This window comes from Prunus avium, chromosome 2 (assembly GCF_965620075.1).
Source record: "Prunus avium chromosome 2, drPruAviu1.hap1.1, whole genome shotgun sequence".
Classification (NCBI taxonomy): Eukaryota; Viridiplantae; Streptophyta; class Magnoliopsida; order Rosales; family Rosaceae; genus Prunus; species Prunus avium.
Window position 1 is genome coordinate 22,896,944 of NC_142285.1, and position 18,253 is coordinate 22,915,196.

Sequence of the window (18,253 nt, forward strand, 5' to 3'; positions counted from 1 at the left end):
TCCGGCACCTGGCAAGTGCCGAGCACAAATGACCTAAAATTACAGCAAAGTCTCCCCTGCAATTTATCAATCCCAAAATTACACCTGTCTCACATGCATATAAATATACACACCAACTGCCAGAATACAAATAATTACATACCAACAGTTAGATATGTGTTCAAGGGCAATATCAGAGCAACTATACAGAATTGATTACGAGTAAAATACAACTATACAAAATCCTACATTGGCAAATGACGTGGCTGAAGGTGTTCTCAGCCCAGTGGTGGCGCACTGATGCACGACTACTGCCTGGGGGCGCAAAACATTGAAAAGGTGAGTGGATCAAAAACAAGATTTTAGAAAAAAGCATATGAACATACTAACCCCTCTGTAAAAACTGTTATAAAACTAAATCATTTTCTTATTTATACTTGTACTGAAATCAATGCATTCATATTTATATCTATAGAATCAATCATACACTTGATCAGACATTAACTCTTTGAAAGCATTGAAATCAACTTTAATCTACCACCTAGGTGTACCCATTTATAATTCCATCAATTCCTTTAGTTTCCGTCAATTCCTCTAGTTCCTGTCAATTCCTCGTGTCACCGTAGCAACACGCTCTTGCAAGTCTCGGAAGACACAAAGTCACACGAGCCGCAATCCTCGCAATATTCAGGGAACACTTGGTCGGCCTGATCCGCATTTCTCGCACCACATTGTTCGGGCGTCCTCGAAACTCGTGGGGCAATGTCAAGCATGCTGACCTAACATAAGGCAACTGGATGTCCGGAGACATCATTATAACCGAAGGCAACTATTTAAATCCGAAGGCAACATATTTATCGAAGGCAACCTTAATTATTCTTGGGTACCTATGGTGGTTTCTATATATATATATATAATTTCTAAAAAGATTTAACTAATAAACCAATTTCCTGTTTAACCTTATACTCTGCTGCCATTAAACTGATACTTAAAATAGATTTTTCCTTTTCCTATATCCTTTAAGGATATCTCACTCGACAACATATAAACTGAAATACTTAAAAGCAATAAATTGATTCAAAGAAATATCGATCTTTTAAATAAACTTATTCAAGATCAAATAATAAATTAAATTGCATAAACTCATTTATGAAAACAAATAGTCCACTCACAGATGCCCTGAGCTAGCTGGACCCTTTGAAGGTCCCTCCTGTGGGTCACCTGGTGCCCGGGTGCCTAAATAACCATCATAATATTTTATTATTAAATCTGCTCAACAAAATAATACTAAATTAAAAACCCTAACCCCCGACTCCTAAAAGTGCGTGCATCACTTTAAAGGTCATTCCTATGCCCACACTAGCTTTTCTCTCAATGGGCATGACTTAGAAGTAACTCGGGACTCCAAAGCGATAAAGTCCCAAAAAGTCAACTTGGGACCCCGTGGGTAGAGGTGTCAAATGTGCCGTGCCGGGCCGGCCCGTCCCATTTAAACTCGTGCTTTTAACATTTTCGTTCCGTGCCGGCACATTTAATAAAATCATTGATCCCGGCCCGGCCCAAAGCCCATGTCCATATTCAAACGGGCCGGGCCGGGCTCGTGCCGTGCCCGTGCTCGTGCTCGTGCCATACTCGGGCCCAAGAATCAACCCATTTAATTAGAGGCAAGAAATTATGAACTATTTGAAAACATTAATCAATCAAACATCCAAACAATATGAAGGGGCGGAGGGCAAAAAGTGCCCAACTCCACAAAGTCCACTTGAACTTTTCATCTTTAAACAACTTATTATTTTATATGTGAAGAAATGTTTTGCTTTGATTATAAGACCATCTCCAACCCATGAGGGGCTAAACCCAAATTTCCCCCCTCCAAAAAGTGATTATTTGGGTTTTGCCCGGACTCAAATCGTTTTTTCTCCCAACCCTCCGGACCCAAATTTTAAGTCCGCAACTTTATTAAATTGTTTAAAAATGGTTTAAGTCTAATTTTTTTTATGGATAACTTTTCTTTATTCAATCTTTTTAAATAACTTCATAATTAAATTTTTTGAACAATTTGACCTAAAAAAATTAAAATTCCACAAATATAATTTTATTTCAAAAGAAAACACACAACATAATTCTAAAAGAAAACACACAGTACTTCAAATTCACCATACATGAATACCAATATAAATAAACTAATAACCACCATCGTGGGGGCTTGGATAATAGTCCCCTGAGTTGTCTTCAGGATTAACGGTAGACTGTTGACCCTCTGCATATTCTTGCATAATTTCATCTTGTTTATCCCCCCAATACTTCTTCTTTCTTGGAGTAAATTTGGACACGTCCATGGACATTATTTTTTGTTCTTGGGCTTCCTTATCTTGTTGCTTCTGATACGCATAAGCACCAGCTTGATCTTGGACAAACTTGTCCAATATGTTGAGCTTTCGTCTCCTATCCTCCTCGAAAGCAGTACCTTGCTCCACCAATGTTTCCAAATACTTATTCCTTTTTTGTTGAGAAGTGTCAGTCATCTTCCCTTTTTTTTTGCAGCCTTTTGTTTATCTCGCCCCTCAGGCCTTGGACTAGGCATGGTGATTTCATCTGCATCGTTATCCAAATTCACCATACTTGCACTAGCTCCAGAAGAACGTTGTGTGGGAGACTCATTTATATCGTTCCACTTTGGGCAATCTTTTAAGATTTCCCAAGCATGGTACAACTTGAAAGGCCTATTTGGAGGCTTATTATCATTAAGAAATATTGTTTTCGCATAAACGTCCTACACATGAAAAAATAAATTTAAGTTTGGAGTTTAATAAAATTACAAATATAAATTTAAAGCTTTAATGAGAATGGTTACTTACCACATCATGTAAATTTGAGCCACTTCGTGGGTTCGTATTGGCCTTAGTCAAGCATGCCTTCCAAAGAGAACACTGTTGGTTGATAGTCTTGAACCGAGAAGCAATGGCTTGATATGTTCGTCGCTCGGATCCACTAATGCCCAGATCATTTTCCAGAAACTTTTGATATACACGTTGCCAAAATGTGTCGCTTGCTTGATTGGTGCCAATAGCCCCATCTTCACTGACAGAAACCCACCCTTTGCACAATGCCTCATCTTCTTCAGGCCTCCAATTCACACCTCTTTGAGATTTTGTGGACATCTTCAACAAGAATGAAAAGAGATTGATGAGATTGACAAAGGAAAAATAAATTGAGAAATAGAAAAAATGTTTTTGGTAGATTAATTGAGAAATGGATGGGTATTTATAGAGTTTGGAGTGAGTTTTGGGGTTGGATCTGATTTGGATTAATTTAAAATATTATTTTGACCGTTGGATTTAAATTTCAGCCGTTGGATCTTTTTTTTTACCGTTAAAATAACTTAGATTTAATCTAGATCGTTAATTTAAAGTTACTATTAGAATTTAAAAAAAAAAAAAAGGAATAGTTATTTGCAACGGCACTTTTAAGGTTGGAATATGCCAACAGCGGGCCCAGCCTTTTTAAAGTTACTTCAGATTTGTTTATAAAAAAAAAAAAAAAAAAAGTAGCCATTTGAATTGCAACAGCTACAAAACCAGGCGCCGACACGTGGCATGGGCAGCAGACAAACCCATCAGAGCTGGCTGATCGGTGCATAATTACATATCATTTTGTACCCTTCTAACTTATGATTTGGTTATGTTTTTGAGTTAAACTTATGCTTTTAATAATTTTTGTGTTTGTTTCAGTGTTTTAAGCTTAAGGACTCACTAATTGCATTTTGGAGACAAGTTAGCTCAAAACGGTGTCTGCAGATCAGTCAACTTCACGGATTGGACTGTACTTGCTCAAGACGAACCAGATGATGAGCCATATATCATTGGAAAGATACGGAAGTCTAGTTTCTGTATAATTTTACGGTTCATGATTCCGAGTCTTCTAGAGAAAGTTATACATGTTTTGGCAACTTAAGGTCAAATTCGGCAGCATCTGCGTTACTGGGCCAAAAATCACATTTGAAGGCCTTCCCGATTTTTCCTTGAGTTGGGCTGCATATGCTTGGAAAGATAATTCAAAGAGCTTCAAGATCCATATTTTTCCAGATGTTTCAGATTGAAGCCACAAGCCCAAAACGAGCCCATAAGCTGGCTGCAATGCATTGTCATGCATGACATATGCATGATGAAGTGTTGTTGATTGTGGGAAAGTTTGGTGAAGCATATTCAATACCTATTTTTGAGTGGAATTTTGCAGCAGCCAAAAGATGATGAAGTGGGAGTTGCAACACTAAGCCTAAAGACAAGAGGAATTATTTTCAAATGCAATTGTGTGTTAGGTGAAGTTGGTGAATTAAGTGTTGTAAGTTGGTGAAGTGAGTGTTGCAATACTTAATTCAGATTTTCAACTTCCTTAGGCCTATAAATAGTGAGGTTTCCTAAGCTTGTAAAAACACACCCCAAGGGGGGGGGAGCTCTCAAACACTTCTCTAGAGCTCCCTTCCATTCTCTCCCTCAAATTCTCTTAGTTTCCCTTTGTAGTTCTCAATTGTTGTAATAAGATCATTCTACTAAATTTTCTTTGTACTAAATCTCAAACACCTTCCCTTTCTCTTCTTCTAAATTCTTCAAACACTTCTCAAACACTTCTTCTCCTTTCTCAAAGCTTTCAAACACATTCCCTTCCAAAATCCTCAAGCTTCCCAAAAACCTTCCTTTCTCTTCCAAATTCCCCATGTTCTCAAACACCTCTCTCTTTCTCTCCAAAAACTCTCAATGTTTTCAAATGTTGTACAAAACCTTTTTGTTTCTTTTGTTTTCATTTATGTTTTGTGTAGGAAAACTGAGTTGGATCATTCAATCACCAATCCCAGTGGAATCGACCTCGCACTTACATACGCTAAACTACCAACGGTTCGTGCACTTGCGAGTATCACAAGTTGAGGATGCAGCTGAATCCATTTTGGTGCAGCTGAATCTACGCAACACTGGCCCCAACGCGGATCCCACCAATTTTCAGAATCACATGGCCTCAGCCACGTCAGCGTGGGGTCCAGCAAACAGTAATGAGTCCAGGCAATACTTGGACCCATATTTGGGTCCAAATTTGGGTTTTCCCAAATTTTGGGTCCTCCATTTTGTTGGGTTGGGAGAGATTTTGGGGGATAATTTGGGTTTGAGTCCTTGCATTGGAGATGGCCTAAGAGAAGCGTATATGTCATATGTATTGATTAGATATCAAGTCCAATGTTGTTTAATTAACTAAGGACCCAAGTAATTTCCCTAAAATGAAAGACATCAAATATATGTTTATGATTTTTTTTAAAAAAACATATAAACAATGACATTAGATGTCAAATTATTGCATTTTGACTTTTTGAGAAGGAAAAAAAAAAAAGCTAAATGGGCTGTGCTTGGGCTCGTGCCGTGCTTGAAGCGGGCTCGGGCCATGGGCCGGCCCGGTCCATTGGACCTATTTTTTGATACCGGCCTGACCCAAGTTTTCGTGCCGTGCGAGCATGTCCCATTAATATTCGTGCTCGTGCCGTGCCTCATTTAAACGGGCTGGGCTCTTGCTGTGCTGGGCCGGCCCGTCCCGTTTGACACCTTTACTCGTGGGGTCCACGATCTCAGAATTCCGATCCGATCATTATTAAAGGTTCCAATATACCTAGGACACATGTCCCGAGAGTTTGGTCTCAATCGGACGGTCAGATTGCTCACGGTCGCACGATCGGACAAATGGACGATTTTTCGTAATCCTAACCCTAAGGTTGGCCTTTTTGGAGTATCCGGGACTCCGATTCACGATCCGTCGAATCCTACACGATCCTGAAATTACCTAGATCAAAATACTCCAGTTTGACTACGATCCAACGGTCCAAACGTATTGAACCCGGAAATCGAACACTATGCGAGATCCGTTCAGGGTTCAAACATTGTCCGAATTGAGATCCGAGAATTACTACGCACTCATGAGGAGACGATGATCATGCTAGGACCAAGAGTGGTCCCCGACACCCGGCTCACGCGCCGGTAGCGCGTGGGTGTGTATAACAAATTCCAACGGCCGAAAATTCTCCAAATTGCCGGCCCAAACTCCTATCCTAGGTAAAACATCTAATTTGGAACCACTTTTGTTCTTAGACTAGGGCCAAAAAGTGGCCGGAAGTGGCTGAAATCGGCGTCCCAAAACCGGCAGAATTTCAAATCACAAATTAACATCTCTCAAAACCTACCCAACCATCAGCTAGAACGTGAAAAATAGTCAAAAATCCATAACTAATTCGCTTGATTTGGTGGCCGGAGGAGGGAGAACGAGCGGTGAGAAGTTTGAGCAAAAACCAGCCCCTTTTTTTGCAGTTTTCCAGAGAATTCGTGGAGGCTGGATGGTGGGGAAAGTCGGGGCTGGGCTGCGGAGGTCACGCCGGTCGAGTTGGGTCTGATCCGGTGGTGATTGGCGGTGTGGCTGGATGGTTATGGAGGTGTGGAGGTGCGGCTGGAAGTGAAAAATAAAAAACGGATGGGGGCTGGTCGCGTGGAGAAGAAGGAGAGAAAAAGAATCTGATTTTAAAAATCTGATTTTTTTCACTAAATTACCCTTTTGCCCCTCAGAGTAATTTAAACGTAATTTTCTCGTTAAAACTCCGATTTAAGCCCACTACATGTCTACGGACTCGTTACGACGCGATCTACGCAATCGTACAATCGAAATTCCCAAATTCTTTACCGGTCAAAAAGTCAACTTGAAACCAAATAAAATATTTTATGGTTAAAATTGTCTTTTCCTCTAATAAATTATTAATTAAATATTAATTAAGGTTTGGGTTATTACAAAAGCGGACTTGATTTCAAATTACAATGTGTGGCTCTGTTTTGGTCATCTATTTGCAACGTACAGCTTCTCCTTGTAAATTGGGGGTTAGCTTCTCCTTGTAAATGTGTGGCTCTGTTTTGGTCATTCTTTCCTTTCATAATTCAACATCTTGTTCTCCATGTAAATGTGTGGCTCCTTGTAGAAGATGCCTTTTTGTAAATAGACTTTTTGTTTTTAAGATTGTTTTAGGCTTACTTGTGAGCTGCAAAATGCCTTGTACCAAAGTGTATGTATAAAATGTGTGCTAAATCTTGTGTGTGGAGTACAAGATTGAAGGTCTTCCTGGAAAAGCAATCACAAGCATTTTCTCTCTTTTCAATTGTAGAAATGTTCAAGTTCTTGCCAATTACTTGCAGATATATAGTGTTGTGTTGCATAAAGGCTCCAACATATGCAATTCCATCAAAGCCTGCAGGCCAATCACTGCTTTCTCTTGGATATTACAAACATTTGTAGAGCCATAATGAAAACTTGGTAGGCAAACCCAAATACTCGCATTGACCATTTGCTTAAATTGGATAGGCTAGCAAGGGGCTTGTAGCTCAAGCGGTTAAGAGCATCTATCCCTGCACTCGAGGTCCTAGATGTGATTCCCTCCTCCCAATATCGCTTGTAACAAAAAACAAACAAAAAACTTGATAGGCCAGGCCCAATCCCAGATGAACCTGTTTTTCATAAACTTGTTGGTTAGCCTGATAGTGGCTTATTAGAAGTCCAAATTGGTTGGGAAAGTAGCGTCCACCAATTTTAGCAGAAGATACCCTTTTCGACAATGTTGAACAGAGCACTTGATTGTTAATGACTAAAATGACCCTTTTGTTGTGATGATCTTTAAAGGGTGACCAAGAACGTACAAAATTTTGTTCATTAAACCATATTGTAGAGGCTATCAAAAATTTGCCTGCACCTCCAGAAATCAAGGATCCATCCAAGAGGAGATGGCCTGGTTCAAAGGGGAGGAATCTTCAGGTGGCTTAAGCTACTCTGAGCTTTTACCAAGTGATCTTGCTTTTATGTTCCCTAATCAATATTATAATCAAGGATTTTTCTGTTTCCTTTGAATGTTCAACGGTTGATTCTCTTCTACATTCTCTTCATTAACAGGTAGAGTAGGATGAGCCAGGGTGTTGTAAACATAACAGGGTTAGTTCATGGGAAATTGAGACTCCTGAAAATATTTTCATATTTCCTTCTCTGACTTCGAGTCTTAAACGACCATTGCACTCTGGATTCTTGGGTAAGTTTTCAAGCAGGGAAGTCTGTTAGATGTTTTTTTAATGACTTTTTTTTATGCTACCAGGAGCAGAAACTGAGTGGGGAAATTTCATTAAAAGACCATTCATTCGGGTTCCTGAGATTGGAAATGGGAACAATTTTCCTTACTCGATATCAAATCTATGTTTGGAACAGATAGTCAATATGCTACTGAAACCTCAACTTGTTAATCATGCTGGAACTTTAGCTGCTCTACAACAGCAATCGGCTGCTAATGGAGATTTAATAGCAGATATGAAGACCATACAGGCCAAACAAAACCAAAAGAATCTGGGTGTCTTTTCAGAAGGTATATCTCTACCGAACCAAAACCCTCCCCAATCATCTATGGATCAATCTGCTGCAATAAACGTGAACTCATCTCATGCAATTCTACCAGGAAAGTTGAACAACCTAACAAAGTTTGGAAGTCAAACACCAGTTGGAAATAGTACTGACCTCTACAGGACAGGGAATCGAAGATAAATTAGCTGCAGGGTTTGTTAGTCCCTATAACCTTGTGAACCAGCTGACATTTGCCAACCAAAACCAAAGTGCAGCGCAACTACAAACTAGCCCACGGCCTATGCAGCCGCCTTTGGAATCATTACTCTACCACTCCCAACAAACTAATATGCCTAATTCAGATTTCAATAGCACAAATGGTTCGCTTCCATTCCTAGACAATGATGAAAGCATATTTTACCAGTCTTGTCAACCCTTTGCTGGGACACTTAGATCACCGAGGCCTTTGTCTGTGTTGGGTTTGCAAGATTCTTCAGCTGTTCTAACTGAAGCAAATAATTCCTCCCTAACTTCAATTGGTCAGGAAATGTGGGATAATAGCCTTAATTGTATTTCTAACTCAAGCAATCTGAGAGATTTGTCAGATGAGAGCAACAATCAAAGTGGGATTTATGGTTGTCCAAACGTTGATGTTGGTAGTGGTGTAAGCACTGTTATTGACCCTTCTGTTTCAATTACCATACTGGATGAGTTTTCTACACTAAAGAATGCAGATTTCCACAACCCCACAGATTGCTTGGTTGGTAACCTGAGCTCGGCCAGGATCTTCTGTCTCAGTTTACCTCTGCCAATCTAGGTGACTCCCAGGCTTTCTCCAGGCAAGACCCGGCAGACAACTCAGGTTTGCAACTAGATGTTACTTTTATATCGACTAAACATGGCATAGTTGACGCAGACTATAGATATAAGAGGTTATAAAACTAAATGGTTTATTTATCCCTACTTTTCTTGGCTTAAAGCCTGAAGCCACATAATTGAAATTACCAGTACAAAGATATTTGATAACTGATTCTTCAACCTCTTGGGGCATACATATTTGAATGCTAAAATACATCAAATATTGAATGCCTTAATACATTCAAGAACACACTATGATTCTTTCATTTCCTAACAATTCATTGTCTAGAGAACAGAACAGCTAATATCTCCTAAAGTAGAAATCAAAAAATAAAGTAGCTTTTAAATTACACAACAGATTCTACCCCCGGCGGCTTGCTTGCAGTACGGAAAATAAGCAATTGATGACGCCCTTATTGCAACGTTGAAGGAATTTCACGAGGATGTTAAAAAGTAATGAAGCCACACAAATTTTGTGCACTCAATGTCAAAAATTAGCTCAAGTAATTACAAGATATTCACATTGAATCCATACAGAAAAACCAAAAGCAGCAGATGATACACATATCAAGCACGTCTCTTACTAAGACGCCAGGAGTAGGTTCATGGTATCTATCATATAGCAGTTCAATACATTCTTGACGCTTGCGCTTGCTCATCTTGGCGGGATCTGCCACTTTGAAGAACCTGGGTGCCAGTTCCACGAGCCATTTGGGGTCGACAACCATCACCTCGCGCATGTACTCCTTTGTGGTCATAACCAGCTCATGGTAGATCACCTAATCTGGTTGTCTCTGGAAGAGGGCGCGACTTGGGTGTATATAAACTGGTTGGTTCTCCACTAGGGTTCTATAACCCTCCTGCGGGTCCTTTCTAGCACCGTGGAAGAAAAACCCTGCCGTAATTGCCTTCCTGATCTTTGTAAAATTCTTTCCAGCACTCACAACATCTAGTTTATATCTGAAATTCACAATCTATAGTCGGAATGCAATTTCATCTTCAAATCAGAATACTCAACTTAGAAATCGTTGATCACTGTTATAAACTAAAGCAAGGGGTGTTAGTAGAGACGTTGGCATGACAAACTTATGCTAGGTTTTTATACACAAACTTATCCTAGAGCTTACATGACAATGTCTGTTAACGGCGATGGTAGGATGTGTAATATGCCATCTGAATTTCCATATCAACTTTTAAAACAGTTTTGCAATATTTTGTACAAACAACACTTTTACCAAGAAAAACAATTCCGGTATCAAAATGCCTAACATATCCGCACATGAGAGCACCTTTGAAGAGCATATACTGGCAATTTAGCTATACACAAAAGAGAAGTAATAATTTATAAAGATACTATAATTAACCACTGAAAAAATGGTGGAAAAAAGCACTTCTGCTAATAATGCTCTGAAAACAGTGTATGTAGTAACATCAACATGACAACTTGTAATGACCTATTCGCTGCTCAGGTACCATATATCTAGATTTTAAAACACAAACTAGGCCTGAACAACATTTCAGCATTTCCATCAAGTACAGACAGCAAAAGGCATGCCTAATTCACGACTACTGCAAAAATACAATGTACCAAACATGAGCAAACCTAGAACATTAATCTACATCTTTTAAAACCATTCATGCACATGTGAAACCAGAAAAAAAGATACATGTAACCTGATCGGTTCATAATTGTATATTATTTCTTACCTTCTAGCTTATGATTTGGTTATGTTTTTGAGTTAAACTTGTGCTTTTAATCCTTTTTGTGTTTATCTTTCAGTTAATTGAGCTTTAGGTAACAATGATGGCTTTGGAGAACATAATTCATGCAATTCAAGCATGTTAAGGCCTAATTTGGATGAATTGATGAAGAGCTTAAAGACAAATTCATTATGGCTACAGCCCCCTGCCAGTCCAGTTCCGTAGGTCATATTGCAAGCTTTGTTTCAGCAACCTACATAGCTCGGATGAGGCCACATTCTTCATGAAAGTTGCTCCAATTGGTGTGTACTATAACATATCCAAAATTCAGCCCCATTGGATAAATCTGGAGTCCGTTACCTAGCAAACACAGAACCATGCTCAGGATGGATCTTATCAGCGCGGAAAATGAGTTAGCAATTTGTTTCGGCCTTAACTTCTTCCTCCGACCTTGGATTGGCCCGAATAACATATGGCTGGAAAGAAGACATTCTGAACTTCAATTTAGAGTGCTTAAAGTCCTAATTTGATTAAGAGAAGCCCAAGTTGTAAGCCCTTGAAGTTGCTGGTCATGCTGACCTCAGCATGTGCTGGTTGGATGCTTGGTCATGGTGAGCTAGGTATGAGCTATCATTTCTGGTTGGAAGCTTGGTCATGGTGACATGAAGATGAGCTAGGGCTGCTGGTGGGATTTAGTGGTGAAGTGCATCAACCAATTCAAGATTTTCTAATACAAGTGCATCACCCATTTCAGATTTTCTAATACAAGTGCATCAACCATTTCAGATTTTATAATTCAAGTGTTGTATGCATTAGTCTTATTGAATTCTGATTTTCACTTCCCCTAGGCCTATAAATAGGGAAGTTCTCTAAGCTTGTAATAACACCCCAAGGGGGGGAGCTCTCAAACACTTCTCTAGAGCTCCCTTCCCTTCTCTCCCTCAAATTCTCTTAGTTTCTCTTTCTAGTTTTCAATTGTTGTAATGAAATCTTTTGTGTTGAAATTTTCCTTAAGTTTTTCTTAGTTCCACTTTACTTTTCATTATGTAAATTCTTTTCTTTAGTCTCAAGTTTGATTAGTTTCCAAGTTTCAATTATGGTTTTTGTTCTTATTCATTATGCTTATAAGTTAATATGCTAGTTTGAATGATTGATCACCATTTAGGCTTGCATGTTAGCTATCTTGGTTTGAATTAAGAGTAGACACCATGCTTTAATTCGAATTGAACTATGAATAGGAAGAGTATGTATGGACATTCGACAACAGGGATTAGATACATGCTTGGTTGTTTAAATTGTTCTTCTATGCTTAATGGGTTCCTAATGCTTAATTTTAGGTTAGACAACAAATGATCAAATTAGGGAATTAGGAACACAAGGTTATGACCAAACACCATGGCTTAATCATACTTTAGCTAGAATCAATCCGTTAATCTAATTGAACTTGGGAACTTATCTGCTTGAGTTAGTTATTTCTTTCTTCCTTGTTTTATTTATTTCCTTTCTTTTTCATTTCTGTTTTGTGTAGGGAAACTAAATTGGATCATTCAATCACCAATCCCTGTGGAATCGACCTCGCACTTACATACGCTAAACTACCAACGGTTCGTGCACTTGCGAGTATCACAAGTTGAGGATGCAACTGAATCCATTTTGGTGCAACTGTATCTACGCAACATAACCACGAATACACATCAAGATAAATTAGAAGAACATACTTGTCCATGATGCTGAGAAGCTGTTTTCTGACATCCTGTGCCCTCCTCAAGGATCGAGATTGAACTAAGTTCTCAAAACACCATGGCCCTGAAAAATTCTTTGCTTTCCATGCCTCATAGACTGCAAGTAAAGTCAGATGATCTCCCTCTGGCTGGAAAAACTTGGCTCTCTTCTGATCTGCCTGGGCTTGTTTTTCCCTAGGCCTGTAAAAAATATTACCAGTCTGAATCATTGCAATGATGGTCAAGATCACATCACTGCATCCAAGGTCCACACTGGCCAGTAGCATCTTAGACAAGGGTGGATCCAGGGGAAACTCAGCCATTTTCCTACCCAATTTGGTGAGCAGCCCCTCCTCATCCAGTGCTCCTAAACTGTACAATTGTTCCATGGCAGAAATGAGTGCTTGGGGTGAAGGAGGATCCATAAAATCAAAAGACGAGATCATTTATCCCCATAACTTTCATCGTAAGAGCATCCACAATGGGAGGGTGTATATGGGGGTGTATGTTAAATATACACCCCTTGTCACCGGAATTGTCTCCAATGGGGAGATGTAAAGGGTTGTAAATATACATCACCACCATGAAGATGTAAAATAAAATGTACATTTAAATTTATTTTTACATCTTTTGCAAGCGGGACCTGTTAAGCTCATAATTTCATACATATACATGCCCTATTTACTTACTTCTTTTGCTTAGTTTCTTAGATTTCTAAGTTATTTGCCTCCCTTTGTGTATTTTGTAGGCAAATAGAGCAAGAGAGCATAATTCATGCAATTCAAGCATGTTAAGGCCTAATTTGGATGAAGGGAAGAAGAGCTTAAAGACAAACTCAATTTTGGCTACAGCCCCCTGCCAGTCCAGTTTCGTAGGTCATATTGCAAGCTTTGTTTCAGCAACCTACATAGCTCGGATGAGGCACCATTATTCATGAAAGTTGTTCCCATGGTTGTGTACTATAACATATCCAAAATTCAGCCCCATTGGATAAATATGGAGTCTGTTACCTAGCAAACACAGAGCCATGCTCAGGATGGATTTTATCAGCGCGCAAAATGAGTTAGGAATTTGTTTTGGCCTTAACTTCCTCCTCCGACCTTGGATTGGCCCAAATGATATATGGCTGGAAAGAAGACATTCTGAACTTCAAGTTTGAGTGCTTAAAGTCTTAATTTGCTTAAGGGAAGCCCAATTCGTAAGCCCTTGAAGTTGCTGGTCATGCTGACCTCAGGATGAGCTATTATTTCTGGTTGGAAGCTTGGTCATGGTGACATGAAGATGAGCTAGGGCTGCTGGTGGGATTTATTAGTGAAGTGCATCAACCATTTCAGATTTTATAATGGAAGTGTTGTATGCATTAGTGAAGTGCATCAACCATTTCAGATTTTATAAAACAAGTGTTGTATGCATTAGCCATACTTAATTCAGATTTTCAGCTTCCTTAGGCCTATATATAGTGAGGTTTCCCAAGCTTGTAAACACACCCCAAGGGGGGGAGCTCTCAAACACTTCTCTAGAGCTCCCTTCCCTTCTCTCCCTCAAATTCTCTTAGTTTCATTTTCTAGTTTTCAATTGTTGTAATGAAATATTTGTGCTGAAATTCTTCTTAAGTTTTCTTAGTTCCACTTAACTTTTCATTATGTAAATTCTTTTCTTTAGATTCAAGTTTAATTAGTTTCCAAGTTTCAATTATGGTTTTTGTTCTTATTCATTATGCTTATAAGTTAATATGCTAGTTTGAATGATTGATCACCATTTAGGCTTGCATGTTAGCTATCTTGGTTTGAATTAAGAGTATACACCATGCTTTAATTCGAATTGAACTATGAATAGGAAGAGTATGTATGGACATTCGACAACAGGGATTAGATACATGCTTGGTTGTTTAAAATGTTCTTCTATGCTTAATGGGTTCCTAATGCTTAATTTTAGGTTAGACAACAAATGATCAAATTAGGGAATTAGGAACACAAGGTTATGACCACACACCATGGCTTAATCATACTTTAGCTAGAATCAATCCATTAATCTAAATTGAACTTGGGAACTTATTTGCTTGAGTTACTTATTTCTTTCTTCCTTGTTTTATGTTCTTTGTTTTTGTTTCTATTTTGTGTAGGGAAACTAAATTGGATCATTCAATCACCAATCCCTGTGGAATCGACCTCGCACTTACATATGCTATACTACCAACGGTTCGTGCACTTGCGAGTATCACAAGTTGAGGATGCAGCTTAATCCATTTTGGTGAAGCTAAATCTACACAACAAGTTTTTGGCGCCGTTTCCGGGGATCGGTAACATTGTTTGATTCTATTTGGCTTTCCTACTTTTTTTTTTTTTTTTCTTAACTGGACAATTTCAAGTTTTAAAGTTAATGACGTTAATGGACAAGTTGTGTCTGTAGTCCAACAGAAAAGGACAATTGCCCAACAAGCAAGAGAACTGGGTTTAAGTCCCAGCTTACACAACCCATTGGTGCTTGTTGCTTTGAAGCATGGAATTGGACTTGTGTTGATTTTTCCTTTTCATTTTTAGTTTTTTTTTTTTTTTAATATTTCGTAATCCTTTAATTCCGTTTCAAGTTTTTGTGTGCGTTTGTTTTAGCAATGTAAATAGCTCAATAAAAATGGAGAGAGATGGCAACTTCAAAGATAGGAAGTGTGGAGTAGTGGGAGAAGTCGCGACCTCCAAATGCATCACGCTCGACCTAATCGCTTCAAGGGGGAGCATTTCAATCCTTTCTCTTTACTTGTTATTATTTTAAATTTCAGTTTCTTTTTTTTATAAAAATTTAAAAAAATAAAAATTTAAAAATTTAAAAAGATTTTTCATATGAGCTGACTTATGGTAACTCCAATGAGCACTTCCGTCAATACAGTGTCTAGGAGTTCTTTAGGCGACACCTTCGGTGTCTAAGAAGTTTGGGTTTTAAGCGGGACCATTGTGACCCCTCCAATCTTCCCGGATCCCCTGGCTGTGTTTTCTGAGGCCCTTAACTGGTCATCCGTGAGTTGCTTATATATTCTTTCTTTTTTTTCTTTCTAAACCTTCTTCTTAACTTTTCCCCTTATCATTTACATGTTCTCAATCATCTTTACTTTGCTTTAACATTGAGGAAAATGCTTCATTTAAGTTTGGGGGTGTTGGAAAGTTTTTAGCTTTTGTGTTTGTGTCTGAAAACGTAGGCTTCTTCATTGCTACAATTTTTTTTTTCTGCTACTGTTTTGAAAGTTTGGTCCACGTCGTGTTCTTCATTTTTTCATGCTGAATCCAACGACATAAAGAACGTTAAATTTGACCAAGTGGTTTGAAAGTTACATGTCAAAACAAATTATATGTTGAAATTGAGCAAAACAGCAATTTGAAACCTCACGTTTTTCTTTTCTGTTTCTTTTCTTTGAGTCATTTTCAGTTTTCCTTCCCACACCAATGAGAAATCATGTGTCTAACTTCTAATATGGCTCTTAGAAATTTGATAAGCATTGTGTTAGGTTTGAATCTTATTCTTTTGCTAGCTAAGTCTCACATAATTATATGCTTGAGCTTTCTATGCACTTTAGCCATGATTATACAACTCTTGCATGTCTTACCCAATTGTATGCATTTTTGCTTGTGTGATTCACTGGAATGTCAAGTTTATAACTAAGATATGATTTAGGCCATCTTTGTTAAGCCTCTTTCTTTTTCCTCCATCAACCCATACAATACATATTCCATTGTAAACCCTTTTGTGCCCAAACACTTAGCCATTTCTTTCTATCACCTTATCATCCATTAAACATCCTACCATCTAGGGGACATGTAGAGTATGATTGTATTTCAGATTGTAATGTATTCAAGGCAATAAATGAGCTATTAAAAAAAAAATTCAAAAGAAAAAGAGAAAAGAAGTGTGGCCAATGTAGTCACGACCCTAGGGTGATATAAGGAGAAATAAAGGTGATCTAGGGTAAAGAGCCGCAAAATTGGGCCAAATATTATACAAAGTGTGTAAATGTCAAAATCAAATTGTGAAGTGATTCAATTGCAAAATATGGTGTTGTGAGCTTTTCAATTTTTGTGCCTTACATTTCAAATGTCAATAATCTTGTTTACATGTCATGCTCTACTTTGTTCCTTAGACTTTGTGTTTCAATATCCATTCCTTTTCTAACCATTACATTACATCCATGAGTAAAGTCCTATTGATTTCGGTTTAGCTTGGCAAACTTGTGTTCATTCTTGCAAGAATTCATATCGTTGTTTGAGAAGCATGAGTTGTATCTTCATGGCTATTTCACACACACACCTTGAGCATGATTTTTGTGAGATTGTGGTAGCACTTGAATAATGTTTAGAACTTCCTTAGTGCTTGTTTTGTTCCTTGTTGAGCCATGTCTACGAAGTTAAAATTTCTGTATGGTTGGAAGGTTAACGTTTTTGTATTTTGTTTTGTTTTGTTTTGCTTAAGGACTAACAAATCTATTAAGTTTTCTAACCATTTTGTTTTGTAGAGTTAGAAAAACGTTTGTGGGTATCGTATCTGTTAAACCCTCAGGAGACACAACTCCTCCTACTAGGGATGCTTAGAGTTTTAAAGGCTTGTTGCATACGCTCAATGCAATCGAGTTACCTACGAAAGTGGTCTAGTTAACTTCTTGTTTTGTTTTTATTTTTATTTTTATTTTTTTCTTTTGTTTTGCTCGAGGACTAGCAAAATCTAAGTTTGGGGGTGTGTTAAGCTCATAATTTCATACATATACATGCCCTATTTACTTACTTCTTTTGCTTAGTTTCTTAGATTTCTAAGTTATTTGCCTCCCTTTGTGTATTTTGTAGGCAAATAGAGCAAGAGAGCATAATTCATGCAATTCAAGCATGTTAAGGCCTAATTTGGATGAAGGGAAGAAGAGCTTAAAGACAAACTCAATTTTGGCTACAGCCCCCTGCCAGTCCAGTTTCGTAGGTCATATTGCAAGCTTTGTTTCAGCAACCTACATAGCTCGGATGAGGCACCATTATTCATGAAAGTTGTTCCCATGGGTGTGTACTATAACATATCCAAAATTCAGCCCCATTGGATAAATATGGAGTCTTTTACCTAGCAAACACAGAGCCATGCTCAGGATGGATTTTATCAGCGCGCAAAATGAGTTAGGAATTTGTTTTGGCCTTAACTTCCTCCTCCGAGCTGTGTAGGTTGCTGAAACAAAGCTTGCAATATGACCTACGGAACTGGACTGGCAGGGGGCTGTAGCCAAAATGAGTTTGTCTTTAACCACTTCTTCCCTTTATCCAAATCAGGCTTTAACATGCATGGATTACATCATTTCATATCCAAAGCCATCATTGTTACCTAAACCTGAAAGATAAACACAAAAAGGATTAAAAGCACAAGTTTAACTCAAAAACATAACCAAATCATAAGCTAGAAGGGTACAAAATGATATACAATTATGAACCGATCAAATACCCCCAAACCTAGATTTTGCTAGTCCTCGAGCAAAACAACACAAAACAAAGTTAAAAACAAAACAAGAAGTTAACTAGACCACTTTCGTAGGTAACTCGATTGCATTGAGCGTATGCAAGAAGCCTTTAAACCTCTAGGCATCC

The 18,253-nt window shown here is 38.4% G+C and overlaps 1 protein-coding gene, 1 long non-coding RNA gene and 1 pseudogene across 2 annotated transcripts; 1 reads left to right on the forward strand and 2 right to left on the reverse strand.

The window, feature by feature from the left end:
• Positions 1-2,500: 2,500 nt before the first annotated feature.
• LOC148296642 (uncharacterized) lies at positions 2,501-3,140 on the reverse strand. The gene is made up of 2 exons (XM_088248590.1): positions 2,838-3,140; positions 2,501-2,752 (listed from the first exon to the last, which is right to left on the reverse strand). Exons 1-2 carry the CDS (start codon positions 3,138-3,140, stop codon positions 2,501-2,503), a joined length of 555 nt encoding a protein of 184 aa, XP_088104716.1.
• A 4,632-nt stretch (positions 3,141-7,772) lies between these two features.
• Positions 7,773-9,372, forward strand: LOC110771844 (auxin response factor 5-like; annotated as a pseudogene).
• A 275-nt stretch (positions 9,373-9,647) lies between these two features.
• LOC110771111 (uncharacterized) lies at positions 9,648-13,291 on the reverse strand. The gene is made up of 2 exons (XR_015833770.1): positions 12,651-13,291; positions 9,648-10,191 (listed from the first exon to the last, which is right to left on the reverse strand). It is a non-coding gene; the product is annotated as an uncharacterized LOC110771111 (long non-coding RNA).
• Between the last annotated feature and the right edge of the window lie 4,962 nt (positions 13,292-18,253).